A 13,813-nucleotide genomic window follows, 5' to 3' on the forward strand; every position below is an offset into this window, starting at 1 on the left:
AGCGACCTCTGCACTCGGGGCGTCGACCTCGGCGCATGCGCCGCCGCCGGCGCGTTGCTAGGCGGAGCGCGCCGTGGTAACGGCCGCCGTCCCCGCTCTCCCCGGCCGCCGCGGTGGGCAGGCCGCCCCCCGCCGCCCCCCCCCTCTCCCCCGGGCCCGCTGCGGGGGTCCCGCCGGGGAGCGGGAGCGTTGGAGGTTCGCTTCACGTCCCGAGAGCTGGCCTCCTTCGGCCTCCCCTGCGGTAGCCCCGGGTAACCCTATGGAGAGGGGCCTGCGGAATGCCATAGTCTTCAATGCGTCCAAAGGGGAGGCCTTCACTCTCGCCAGCAGCTACAAATCCTTGCGCAAAAGGCTTCGCGGTAACTGGAAGATACAGAGGTGAGGGGCAGCTTTCTGAGTAACCCTTGGCAGCTTTTTTTGGAGCGCTGGCGTGGGAGAGAAGCCGCGTACCTGTAGTCTGAGGGTCCTTTGCAGGCGGGACCGGAGGCACGCTTGGGTTTCTTGCAGCTAGTGGAGAAGAGGCTTCTCTCAGCCTGCCCAGGCTGTGTGGATCCACCTCACCTCCGAGGGAGGGCTTGGCCGCTCCTGGGTGAAGAGGCTAGGATGCCTCAGCCTCGCCACTGTGCAGCCCCAGCGGGTAGGGGTTGGGGCACCTGCAGTCCGGAGAGGAATCCCAAAACGTGTGTGTGGGCCGCACTGAATACCCGCATAGTCTTTGGGAACGTGAACCGTAAGCTAAAACGCCTTTTTTTGCGTTGATTGCGCCCTGTGGCATTAGCTGTAATTTCACAGTTGGATGCTGCGCGTAGTTGTCTTTGGAGCTTTCAGCTGTTTTATCTGTGGAAGAGAGAGAGTGCAAGTTACAAGGACGAAACTTCTGCTACAGGTTTTTGAATCTGTCTTGATTTAGAGTTTGGGATAAAAAGAAATCAGCCCTTGTACGAATGATATTGCCCATCTGTCCACTACAAAATGTGTCCAGAGCAAAAAGAAAAAATAAGAGGAAGCTCATCAGGTGCAAAGTTTAATAGGAGCTATGATGGTTTATACCAGTTCTGGATCTGCCACAGTACCTTGTTAGAGGGGCTTTACTATTTAATGGGTTGAAATTTGTAAGGATTATTTTCACCTGAATTATCAACTTTAAACCCAGATAAAAGGATGTGAAGTGACTGAAATGGTTTGCTTTGTGTTTATTTGCTAGTTCTTTTAAAAAAAAAAAAGTAAGTTGTGGTTCAGGACTGTATCCAAGCATATCATGTCTCTTTATTAATCTATTCATAGCTTAAAAGATGACATCACATCTGAGAAACTGTTTGGGGTAAAATTGTGGATCACAGCAGGGCCACGAGAAAAGTTCAGTGCTGCTGAGGTAAGAAGTCAATAATTGTTTGCAAATCAGTTATGTTTCAAGATTTGTTTAATGCGAAATAGAAAAGAACAACACAGAAGAATTTGCAATAGTACTGCTTTATGGGAATTTTCACAAATTGAAATTTGAATGCTTTTCTGATAGGATCAAGTTCATTGCAAGTAGTCGGAATCATTTACTTTCCCTCATCTCGGTATAACTTCTGCAGTCTTGTGTGTAGCTTCTTTCACATGTATTTTTTCTGGATCTTTGCTGTCTTCTAGTTTTTGGTTCTGAAGAAATTCCTGGAGGATGGTGGAGCCATCCTGGTGATGCTAAGAGAAGGCGGAGAGTCCCGATATGGCACAAATATTAACTTTTTGTTAGAAGAATATGGGATCATTTTCAATAATGGTAATGGGGCTCACTGATACCTTTTATTCTTCCATTTTCAGCAAAATCTAAAGAGCAGGCTCAGCCTTTGTTGGTATAAGCCAAGCAGATCCCTCTCACAAAGTACCTTTTGGTCTAAGAGATGTTTTTTCTTGAAAGCTACATGTACACGGCAGTGTAACACTGGAGTACACCAAGGGCTTTCCACGGACACAGTATCTTGATAACAACTTGGCCATCTCCATTCCTTTGCTGTAGTTGTCAATTTTAATGGTATTTACTAACAAATATCAATTGTTTCACTTCAAACATTTTTTCCGTGCATTTTAATGGATTGAATCACTTCATGCTCACCCTGAATAAACAGTGGCACTTTTCTTTAGCAGACCAATAAAATGCCATTCATTAAGTTTTGTACTGCCAATGTGAAAAAACCCAACTGCGTCTCAGTGTACGTAAAATATTTTTAGGGGTTTTGGTGGCATTTTTAGACTGTGCCTTTTTTTGCATCAACAGTATTAGATTCATCATGCTTTTGGAAGATGTATAAAAAAAGAATTTGAACTTGTAAAACTTGATACATATCCTTTTAACTGGATCATCCTTTTGCCTCTTCTGCTTTGCAGAAGACATGGAGATGTACTTATTTTTATTTGAACTTGCAAATATATTCCTGTTCTAAATCTGTATGTCCAAAAAGAAACAGTAGAGAAGGCTGATCTGAATTCTTTTGGGAGCCACATGCCAGCTTTGTGGTGTTAGAAGCAAACACCCAGGGAATCCAAGAGCTAAACTCATTTTTCATTGCTGTATCTAGCATACTGATCAGCTGAGATGTAAATTTCTTCTATTTTTTTTTCTTTCTTCAAGATGCTGTAGTACGAAATGTATATTACAAGTACCACCACCCAAAAGAAGCACTAATCTCTGATGGAGTTTTGAATAGGTAAATATTTGGGGTATATAAAACTTTACCGTAGACTCTTATAATCCATATTGTTTTCAGTAAGTTTTGCTTTTCAACATCTTGTAGGGGAATCAGTGAAGCTGCAAGAAAAACAGTTCTTGAGACATCCGATGAAGATGGAAGTGGACGTGACTCACAGTAAGTGTTTTCCTTTAGGAAGGTGATGTGAAAAGATTTAGAATAACTTGGAATTAGCAGGTTTGTAATCTAGCAGGAGTATGTTGTGCTTGTGTTGAGGTTTTCTAATGCATTTCTTATGTCAGCTTCTTGCTCCTCAAGGTTATATCTGGAAAGGAGAATCTGTTTCGTAGTGCTTGATAACCAATGAAGGAGCAGGAGTGATAGGTTTTGAAGGGAACTATTACTCTTCTGACCAGATCTTTTTTGTCCCTTGTCTGTGGATTTGAATTTGATTAAACAATGTAAATATGAATAACCTCTAGATAGTGAGTGGTCTGGCTGCAGGCATGAGAAACCCTACATCTTTTTAAAGAGTCTTAATCCAGGGTAAGATAGACATTTATTGCAGTTTTTAGCTTTCCATCCCTCTGTGCTGCAGAGGAGTGAAAAGGCATTGAGAAGATGACAGCTTTTCCGTAAAGAACTATAAATGTTTGTATTCTTCCTTGCAGCTAGCTTTTAGACTAATAAATGACCCTGTGGTTGATTACAAGGAAAAATGTAAGTGTAAAAACGTTTCATGTAGTTTCCTTCCAGAATATATATTTGTCTGGGAGTTAAATACCCCTACCCTTCTCTCGGATACAGGAGTGTGCAAACAGAAATCAAGAGTGTTCTTTGTTATTTAAAGGCAAATTGTCAGCCTGGAAAAACCTGTAGAAAGAGACTAAAATGTCATTATAGTGATCTGAATGTTCGAATGCATGCCTCTTGGCATTCCACCGCCAGTGGACAATTACAGTTTGCAGTTTAGGCAGACAGACTGAGTTTTATAAATATGTCCAGCCTACCTGATACATGCAGATACTTACAGAGTTTCTGTATTTTCCTGCAGAGCGCTCACTTTCGTGTATCCATTTGGTGCCACACTGAATGTGATGAAACCAGCAGTGGCTGTTCTATCAACAGGATCTGTCTGCTTCCCACTCAACAGGCCTGTTCTTGCTTTCTATCAGCATGAGGTATGATTCTGCATGTAACAAACCATGCATTCTCCCCCTACCCCACACAGAAATTGTGAATGTATTTTCTGGGAGTGCTTACAAACCCACTTCTATTTTTGATGCACCTGCAAACTCCAGATGAGCCTGGTGACTGCTGCTTCCTTTTACAGAAAACTTCTTTGCATGGGGTTCAGAGGAGAATTAATTTGATGGTCAGCAAAGATTATGTATTTGTTTGGTTGACAGATGGATATTTTTAGTTCTTCTTTAAAGTTTCATTGTTTGGGTTTTTTTCCAGTGTTTTAGTGATCATTTAGTAAGTAAGATTATCATTAGCTTCATAAATATGCCATATTGAGTTAAGGAAGAGCATTGTCACCTTGGAACCAGTAGATTTTTATGTTATCTTACCCATCCAGCCCTGTTAATTTATTAAAAAAAAAAAAAATTCAGAAATCTAGTAGTAGATGATGGGTACAAAGAAAGAATTAATATTGTTAGTGAATGTAAACTTGTTAATACATTTTTTACTATGTAGGTGAGCTTCTAACACTACTGTGGTTTTTTGGTATCTTTGGTAGGAAGGTGATTTTTTTCCTGAGGATGCCCAACTTCATCCCCCCATGTTGCGGCTGAAATAAACCCCATAAATCAAAGACAATACAGCAGCATGAAGTGAACTTACAAGTACACTTACTGCTCGCATTTTATCTGCAGCTGTCAGAGTAAGATATGATAAAATCCCTCCACCCACACAATATTTGCACATAGATCCAATGGACCCATAGACTCATGCCTAATTTTGCACCCATGATAATACTGCAATTATTTGCATTAATGAGAGAGTTATCTTTTTGCCACATAAGTCATCTAAGTTATGTAAAGCCTTAACTCTACTGGGATTACAGCCTTGGTGGCTGGTGTTCTTGTTTCAAGACTGTGCCTGTTTATGTGGGGTCTCACGTGCTTCACCTAAGCGGTGTGGAGAGGAGTGTTTTCTTCTGAGAATTATTACAACTAAATTATGCTGTAAGTGAAATCCATACTATTTGGTTGCACCTCCGTGAAGCGTTTTGCATGGGTTCATCACAGAAGCGTAATAGGTTTGTGCAGTGGAAACCGTTACACATCGTACTGATAGTTCTTCCCTTGATATAACACCATGACATGATGTCAAATACATGGCATCATTTTTCCTATCTAGCTCAAGGGAGTTATAGACACAAGGGTAGAAGATGAAGCTAAAGACAGAGGTTGTCTCTCAAGCAGAGCAGAGAAACTTGGTAGAAGGAAAACAAGATCTCTTGGAGTGAAAAAGAGATACGGTAAAGAATAGCCACAGAAAGTGAAGGAATGGAAAGTAAGAGCAGAGGATGCTACCTAGTTATGCTATTGTGGGTAAAGCATGTAGAATTCAGGTTAAAACCGTGCAAAACATGGAGTATGAAACATCAGGAATTTGTTAAACAAACTGGAGCTTTGTTTGATGTATCTTCAAATTCATTACAGCAGTCTTCATGGCTATATTATGCTATGAGTTTCACAGTTGGTGCAGGGAGCGTTACAGTGGGTTTTGTTCTGTTGAAAACTCACTATTTCTTAGGTGAATTTCTTATGTCCTTGTGGAAGGATTAAGGGGTAATCTGGATAGAGAAGAATTCCAAAGATGTTTCATGAATGCATTTTCCTGCGTGTTTAATTTAGCTAGATTAAAATACAATGACCTGCAGGTTTTGCATTTTATCTTACAAATAATAAAATTACCAAACTCTTCCCTCATTACCTGCTATGCATATGTGCAATATTGACATGCATGCATGTCACTGGCCTCTTGGTTTACATTCTGAACACTGAGGAATGGGTTGCCGGAAGTTAATAATGCATTCATTTAACTTAATTCTTTTTTACTTGATTGAAAAAAAGAGTGTTCTTTTTCTGCAAAAACAGCCTAAGTGCAGCTTTTGTTGATGATATTCTCTGTATTTTTTTTTTTTGACTGCCAGCCAATTGTCTGTCTACTCTTATGAAATGCAGATCAGTACTTTTAATAAATTTATGAGCCTTGAGAGCATATAGTCTTATAATAATGCTGCACTCTCGTGAGCTTGCCAAGTTTGAAACTGCTTTTGCCACTCCTTATTCCAAAATTTCCTGTTTCTTTAAATCACTTTGTAATTAGACAACATTAACAATTGCTTCTAAAACTGCAATTTGGATGTTTTGCTATATTGTATTCTTTGTTGTTAGAATCAAGGTGGAAAGATGGCAGCATTGGGATCTTCCCACATGTTCAGTGATCAATATTTAGACAAAGAAGAAAATGGTAAGATCATGGTAAGTTTATTGGGGTTTTTTGTTTGTTTTTTTAAAAAAACACCTTAGTGGATCTTCACAGCACTTACAAAGCAACCCAAGCTCACTAGCTTCATCTTAGAGCAATGAAATGGAGTATGGAGATTTCTAACCCAATACTAACATCTGAGGAATTTCTTAGAGCACAAGTAACAGGAAGGATGTTTTAAAGATATAGTTTATTATTTATGTTATAGGACTCTGAAAAGCTTTTCCTACTTCTGTTCACCACTTTATTGTTATTAATATTTAAATATTCAGTAGAAGGTTTTTTTTGTTTACTACTTTTTCTTAGCTTCTTTAGCACTTGATTATGGCTGCTGATTAATAACAAACCGTTGCATATATAGCTCCTGATACCTGGAGATTGTAATGCGCTTTCCAAAGTGCGGTGTGTAACATGTTATGTGTAAGAAGGGGAGTTTCCTGCTGACGTGTGCCTGAAAGTATGCACCTCATACAAAGTATGCTCATTGCCATGACTCATTGCTTCCATATGTAACTACAAATAAAGTCTGTATTTTCTCCCTAGATATTCTTTGATTTACTACCCATATTTTTCTTCTTTTTCATGGTATGTTATTTAATAGATTTATTATGAATGTTTAAGCATAATGTAAGATTACTTGGACCCTCCAGAAATTAATTAAGTTTTGCCCTTCTCCAGGATGTGCTTTTCCAGTGGCTCACAACATCAGATATCCATTTAAACCAGATGGATATGGAGGACCCTGAGGTAAGAGAGATCCATCACAAGGAAGTAAGTGATAGTGTGATCCAGCAGTACCAGTTTTGGCAAATGATGTATTTAGCACAAAATGGTTAACAGCTAGATGGATGCTGTTGTTGTTGCAGACCCTTTATTCAGGGTCTAAGATTGAATAGACAGATGGATTAAGCATAAAAAATAATGGTATTGTATCTCTGTCAGATGTAGATTGCTATTCATTATCAGATTTCATCTCTTTCCAGTTTGCCTATGTTTATGAGATCATTTGCTGCTGCAGCATAATAAGTTTGCACTTCACTCTGAGCCCTCAGACAAGAGGAACATGCATGAAGTGAAGGCAGATTTTCTGTATACGAGTAGGGATCGACCTGTGTATCAATTTTAGCTGCTTTTTTCACTGATGTATGCAAATGCTATTTTTATTTGGAAATACCATACATGATAAAATTGTATACTCTGTGTGCATAAAAAGAACAACAGTCTTCCACCGTTGACCAGTAAGCTGTCTCTTTTAATTTTAAAGAATTAACAGAAATTCAGATACAACGTCCAGATGGCAAGTAGTTTTACAGCTTAAGAGAATAGAGTTTGCACAGTCTACCAATCTAGTAAGCTGCACTGCAAATGGTCATACCTGGTAAAGAGTGAAATAATTATTTCTAGATGAGATTTTAGGTGAGAGATAAACTAGAAAGAGACTATGTCAATGGGCTGGTCTTTTTAATTCATAGGCGTGTGTCTCTGTGTGTGTGTGTGTGTTCAGATTTCAGACTATACCGTGCTCCCAGATACAGCTGCGCTGTCTGAGCAACTGCGAGTCTGTCTGCAAGAAGGAGATGAGAACCCAAGAGACTTCACAAAGCTGTTTGATACATCCCTTTATCAGCTGGATACAACTGCCCTCCCTTCGGTTATCAAGTCAGCAGCTGTGATTTTTTTTAAAATTTTTCCGTTGTGTATTCTGCATTTTCTGTTTGTGCTTAACTGTGTCTGCTTAAGAGCAGAAGGGACTGAGCTGTAGGCAGCATTCTGAATATGCATATACCAGAAGATGGATTTGTACAGTGTGACAGTGATATTTTCTCTTGCTTCTTGTCTTAGCTGTAGTTTCTGACATTGTTTGTTCCTTTTTTCTGACTACTGCTGATTCAGTGAGCTGATATTTTTAGTAGAGCTATCTACAGTGATGTTGGGTACTTTCTGGAGTGATAACTGGTTGTTTTTCCACTTTTGAATTACTTGGCATTTACTGAAGCTGCATTGCGTTCATCTTCACATTTCCCAATAATTGTCTTGAGATTTATCTGCTGCTCAGTTTTACCAGTTTTGTATTGTTAGCAGCTTTGTCCCTCTTAACTCATCTGTTACCCAGATCATGCATGAACACGTTGAATAGTAGCAGGCTTAACACAGATTCCATGAAACTCCACTCTGTTGTGGACACTCTTTCTTCTTACTCTGTATTTCTTGTATTTTTGCTAGATGTGAATTCATAGTGGGATCTCCCTTCTCATCCCATAACAAATAACTTTTTAAAATAGCACTTGGTTATGGACTTCCTGAAAAACCTTTTTGAAATCCCAAGTCTGCTCTTTTTGAACTGGATCACTTTTTCCTCATGCACGTTCATCCCTTTAACAGTTGCTTGAAGAATTGAGGTGTGACTTCCTTCTTTTTTATCGTCTTATATACCCACCTATCATTAACTTCTTCTCTGTCATGATTTTAACTAATTTGCTTGCTGTAGAAGTCAATTATTACTGACATGTAGTTCTCTGGGGTCCTTCTAAAATTAAGACATCCCATTTTTTTAGGGCTATGACTGTGCATAATGTTGACCCTGGTGTCTTCATAAAAATTCATCCCTATAGCCTTTATTGCATGCAAGTGGAAATGGCTGTTGCATCATTTCTTCTCTCATATTTTGTCTTCTTCTGTGCTGCAGAGCTTATGAACAGCTGAATGTGAAGCACGAACCCCTCCAACTCATTCAGCCTCAATTTGAGACTCCACTACCTGTCCTCCAGCCAGCTGTGAGTAATCTCCATGCTGATACAGCACGTGCGGAATCCTTCTGTTTCATGTAAAACCTCTGTGTGTCATCTCCATAGTTCTTTCAAAAAAAAAAAAAAAGAGAAATGCTGTTGTAATAATTAATCACTTGGGAGTTGGATACATTGCAGGGACTATCTTTTAGGAAAGAGCACTTATTTATGCTTCTAATTTTTATCAACAGAGCTTGAAAATGTAGCATCTGGTACCATAGCAGAATGCCTTGTGTATATAAGCCTTCAGCCGAGTAGCTGCTCCCAGTCCTGTGAGCTGCTGGGCTTCAGCCTTTGCTGTGAAAACAGAATGTGGTATTTCAGAAAGCAGTGGTGGTGTAAGTAATATACTGGCTGCTGCCAGGGGAGGAGCCAGTCTGTCCCACTCTTTTTCCATCTCCCGTATCCTTTGGCGAAGTAGAAAGTGGAGCGTTGGTCTTTTACAGCAAGGGCTGGCCAGACTTTCACCAGCAGAGATTTGGGCTGGCAGCAACAACACGAGCTACGGCACTGTCAAACTTATTTTGAAAAGCAGTATCTTTGAGTATCTTTGAGTTTTGCCATCATGGCTCCATCCTTCTTTACCTTGGCCACTGAGGAAACATTACTGGGATCCTTAGAGCTGCAGGGGTGCAGCTGAAAGTAGTGTCTCATGCGCTGCTCTTTAAAAACACAAGTCCAACTTGTGGCATAAGTGGTGACTGCATGAAAAAGAAAATACTCTTACCAGAATTGGTGTGAATATGTTTCCAAGGTGAGCTGTTACGGCGAGCTTAGTACCTCAGCTATCTCAGCTATCACCTGGATCTCATGGAGCAAAACTGAAAACAAACTGCAAATGCAGTATGTCTGGTTGCGATGCGAGGTGTAATTCTGGCATACTTGTGACTAAGCTCTTTTGGAATATTCAGTTACTGTTACAAAATATAAATAGAATGTTAAAAAAGGTGTACCTTTGTACTGTGGGCTTTGGCGTTGCTTTTGACTTTATAAAAGGTTTCTTCGAGTCCAATCTAAGTCCAGAACTGTTGTCTTAGAGATCTGTAAAGTGTAAGAAAAATATTTGGCAATAAACCATGCTAATTCTTCTCTTAAAGGTTTTTCCACCTGCTTTCAGAGAATTGCCTCCTCCTCCTCTGGAGCTGTTTGACTTGGATGACACTTTTTCCTCTGAGAAAGCTCGTCTTGCAGAGATTACAAACAAATGTAAGCGGAGCAGACTGATTGTTTACATATTTATATACAAAATCCAAGTTTTTGGAGGAAAATTGTTGTTGTATTTAATTTTAAAACATGCTCCTCATTTACGAAAATCCATTGCTCTCATCCTGGGCTATAAGAAATTAGAAGGCCTTGGAAATTGATAACCTGACTTCATGTACCATGACATTTTATTTTGTTTCTGCCTGCTGTTTCCTATATCATGCATAAATTGCTTTGCGCACTCTTGCTGATTTACTTCACATCTTTTTACGCTTTGAAGTTAAAATGTTAAGGTTATTCTAAACACACCTTAAATCTAAAAATGATGAGAAAGTACTAGCTGCAAGAATACATCATGGCTAGTCCACTGGACTTAGTTATAGGACTTAACCTCCCAGAATGCCAACAACAAGTGGAGATTTGTAGTACATTTTTGCCCAGCTGATACAGATATGTGTGATATTCAACTGCCTTCTTCCCTGGGATGCTTGTTTAGGTACTGATGATGACCTGGAGTTTTACGTACGAAAATGTGGCGATATCCTAGGAGTAACAACTAAACTCCCCAAGGAGAAGCAAGATGCCAAACATATCCTGGAGCACATCTTCTTCCAAGTGGTTGAGTTTAAGAAACTGAATCAGGTATTTTTAATGACAATTACAAGTGAATAGTTGGAAGTGTCAGCACTGAGGCTGACGTATCTTCATAGCAGCTACACTTGTCACAGGCGAGAGGTACAGTGATGTGTTAAGACATTCGTTGTGTAATAAATTAGACCAGTGAAGTGTGATCCAGAATACTTATGACTGTTAATCTGTATAGAATCTGTAGTGCTCAATTATTAAGTCTCTCATTTATTTTAATTGGGGGATTAATACATGCAAGTGTAGTTTCGGTAATTTCAGCTAACCACAGTTCATTAATGGTGCATTGTGTAACAGCGGTGTGCCCTCGTGAATGTTTGCAGTGCTTGCTGATGCTACGACGTAGATGTGAAACTCGCATTGTTACTCACAAGCAGTACTGTGTTGAAATAATTCTTTATAGTAAATTTGATGCTTCAGAGCCTGTTTGGAACATATTGGCAGACCAGCTGTTTCTACTAACAAGTATTCCCTGTTTGTCAAATAGTCAGTTAAGAGCAAAATCTGACATTTCTACCCTATTGTTAAAATTTTTTTTCTTTTTCTTTTTTCCTCCGTTCTCCTTTTCCCTTACCTAAGGAACATGATACTGACACAAGTGAAGCTGGATTGCAGAATGGTAACTGAGACGTGGCTTTCCCCACTTTGAGATAGACCTTTTAGTAAAAACGTACTTTTCCATTTTTTTCAACCTCTGTGTTCAGTATATTGATTGGGACCATCTCAGTAGTTCACTGAATGTTTGGATCATTTATGTGTGGTAGTTTGGATAATTAATGCCTTTTGAGGAAGTGCTTGTATTTTGCAGGCACTTTCCAAATAATTTCCTATTTTTCTACTTCTTTATTGAAACTGTAATTTTGTAATATATGGAAAAAATCTTATACTAAGAAAATGTGGTTTTGATCCTTCTTTCTGGCTCCAGTATTTATTGTCATGTAGTAAGGCTTACTGTGGGTTCTCCTGGTGTACGTGTAGTCCTTAACTGCACTGTGGGAAAGATTGTTATTCTGGTTTGTGAACTGTGGAAAAGAAAATACAGCCATAAATGCAGGAGCTGCTGAACACAGCTAGGCTGTCACCCCGAGGCAGTCTCCTTTTGTCTCTCTGCCAAAGTGAACCAAGGAGAGGTGGTTTTGTTACTGTAGAAGGAAAACATTTCTTCCAAGGGAGGGGAAGAGTCGAAATTAAGCAATAATGACATTGTTGCAGATCGCTGCTTTGTATAAGACTGGGAATGCATAATTTTTAAAAGAAGGGACAGCATTTGGATGAAGAAGACTTTAAGATTTAATGCATCATTGTTAAGAAAATGTGATACTGTGCAGAAACTCAGGAATATTTTTACTTACAGTTATTTGATATCTAGCCTATTCGCAGAGATAGTGAGCTAGATAATGCACAAGAACGGAAATTCGAGTGAAATTCATTGACCATGAAGTGTTGAAGCTCAATGCACAGCAAAAATGGAGCCAAGGATATGAGTGGCGAGAAGAAAAGATTTGTCAACATCATTAACACTGCGTGTCTGTGTTGCAAGGACTTTTTTTTTATATCAACACTGAGATTGCACTTTGACATCCAAAAAATTTTGTATTTCATCTGACACCCAAACTGTGAAACTTAAATTCTTCCCCCACTCAAGCCTTCTATGCGGCCTTTGTGACACCCGTGCCTTATCTTCCTCTGCCATGTTTTTTTAACGTCAAAGCTGCTTTTTCCAAAAGATCTGTTCATCTTTTATCCCACAAAAAGTCATTTCATTTTACATTGCTTCATGCTTCGGATGCCAACTTGGCGCAGGTTTTTCTAGAGAAGGTGCCCCAAAGCACCTGCTAAGTTACTGACCGGTTGAGATGCGCTAGTACGATGTTAGCAGAAGTGGTTGTATCTCTTCTTACGCTGCCGACATGCCTTTTTCATGGCAGCATGTTTAAAATTTTATATTTCTTCCTCTTTTGTTTATTTTTTCTTTAAGGGCATGGTTGTGTTTGTCACGCAGAGTACTTCGTCCATTCCAGCTACAGATTTACACAATAAGCTTAATCTTTCCTCGGCGGTACCAATACCAATCAGTCAACCGGCACAGACCGCAGTTGAACCAAACAACTGTGTGATCCTCTTCCTAATTATAGATCTGGTTTGTACTGTTCCGTGGTGTTTATACTTCAAACTGTAAATACTTTCTCTTTCGGGCCCTTTTTCTGAGTTGTTTTGTCACCTGTTCTGATGTTGTAACATGGTTTAGAAAAAAGTCATCTGAGCAGCCGGAGAATACAAGCAGCTCCCTGTTTACTGTTTGCCTGTAGTGCCGCCCTGACAGCTGAAGTAAAAGAACGGATTTTTTTCACTGAATGGATGTTTTTTTGGCCAGAAGCTCTAGTGTGAAATACATGTCGAGGCAATAGCTTGCATCTCTCTTTCAAAGCTGTCCCTTTGGCCCTCTGGAAGTATTCAAACTGTTATTGTGTAAACAGAAGTGCTTACTTTGGTCATGGGAATATGATACACATAGAGTTTATGGCTGATGGACAGATTTTTGAAGGAGTGCAAGTGGGTGAGGACTTTCAAGAAGTGAGGCTAGGCCACGGGAAGGTTAGGCACGCAGCTAGCCACTGAGTTTATCTGTTAATGAAACTATTGCTGTAATTCACAGAAAAGTTGGCTCCAAGCAACTGTTGCTGCTGTCCCTTTTTTGTCTCTGTCCTCTCATGCAACACAACTTCTCATCCCTTAATCTATCCCTAAAAGAAGAGGGTGGAGCGCATATTGGTTCTTCAGCAAACTGTAAATATCCTGGAAAGTGGTTTTAACGAGTAATTCTCCACGTCTTTGTGTCCGCTGTAAGCAGTGAGGGGAGAGGAAAAAGAGGAAGGAGAGCAAGTGGTTGTGTAAGGTGGGAAGCTCGAACAGGAGAGCAAGAAAATCTGTAACGGGTGGGGTGTGATTGGGGTGGGCTCGTTTCGTTCCCTCGGACCAGGCTGTGGAAGTTACAGGGTGAAC

At 39.9% G+C, this 13,813-nt stretch overlaps 1 protein-coding gene across 1 annotated transcript; it reads left to right on the plus strand.

Annotated features, from left to right (window-relative positions):
- The first annotated feature begins 159 nt into the window (after nucleotides 1–159).
- On the plus strand, nucleotides 160–13,160 carry IFT52 (intraflagellar transport 52). Its single transcript, XM_076352444.1, has 13 exons — nucleotides 160–378; nucleotides 1,285–1,372; nucleotides 1,636–1,765; nucleotides 2,615–2,690; nucleotides 2,778–2,849; nucleotides 3,727–3,853; nucleotides 6,083–6,169; nucleotides 6,855–6,923; nucleotides 7,681–7,835; nucleotides 8,863–8,950; nucleotides 10,060–10,168; nucleotides 10,662–10,807; nucleotides 11,390–13,160. The coding sequence occupies exons 1-13, from the start codon at nucleotides 260–262 to the stop codon at nucleotides 11,435–11,437; spliced, it is 1,314 nt and encodes a 437-aa protein (XP_076208559.1). The 5' UTR covers nucleotides 160–259; the 3' UTR covers nucleotides 11,438–13,160.
- The last annotated feature ends 653 nt before the right edge of the window (nucleotides 13,161–13,813 follow it).

This window comes from Aptenodytes patagonicus, chromosome 14 (assembly GCF_965638725.1).
Source record: "Aptenodytes patagonicus chromosome 14, bAptPat1.pri.cur, whole genome shotgun sequence".
NCBI lineage: Eukaryota > Metazoa > Chordata > Aves > Sphenisciformes > Spheniscidae > Aptenodytes > Aptenodytes patagonicus.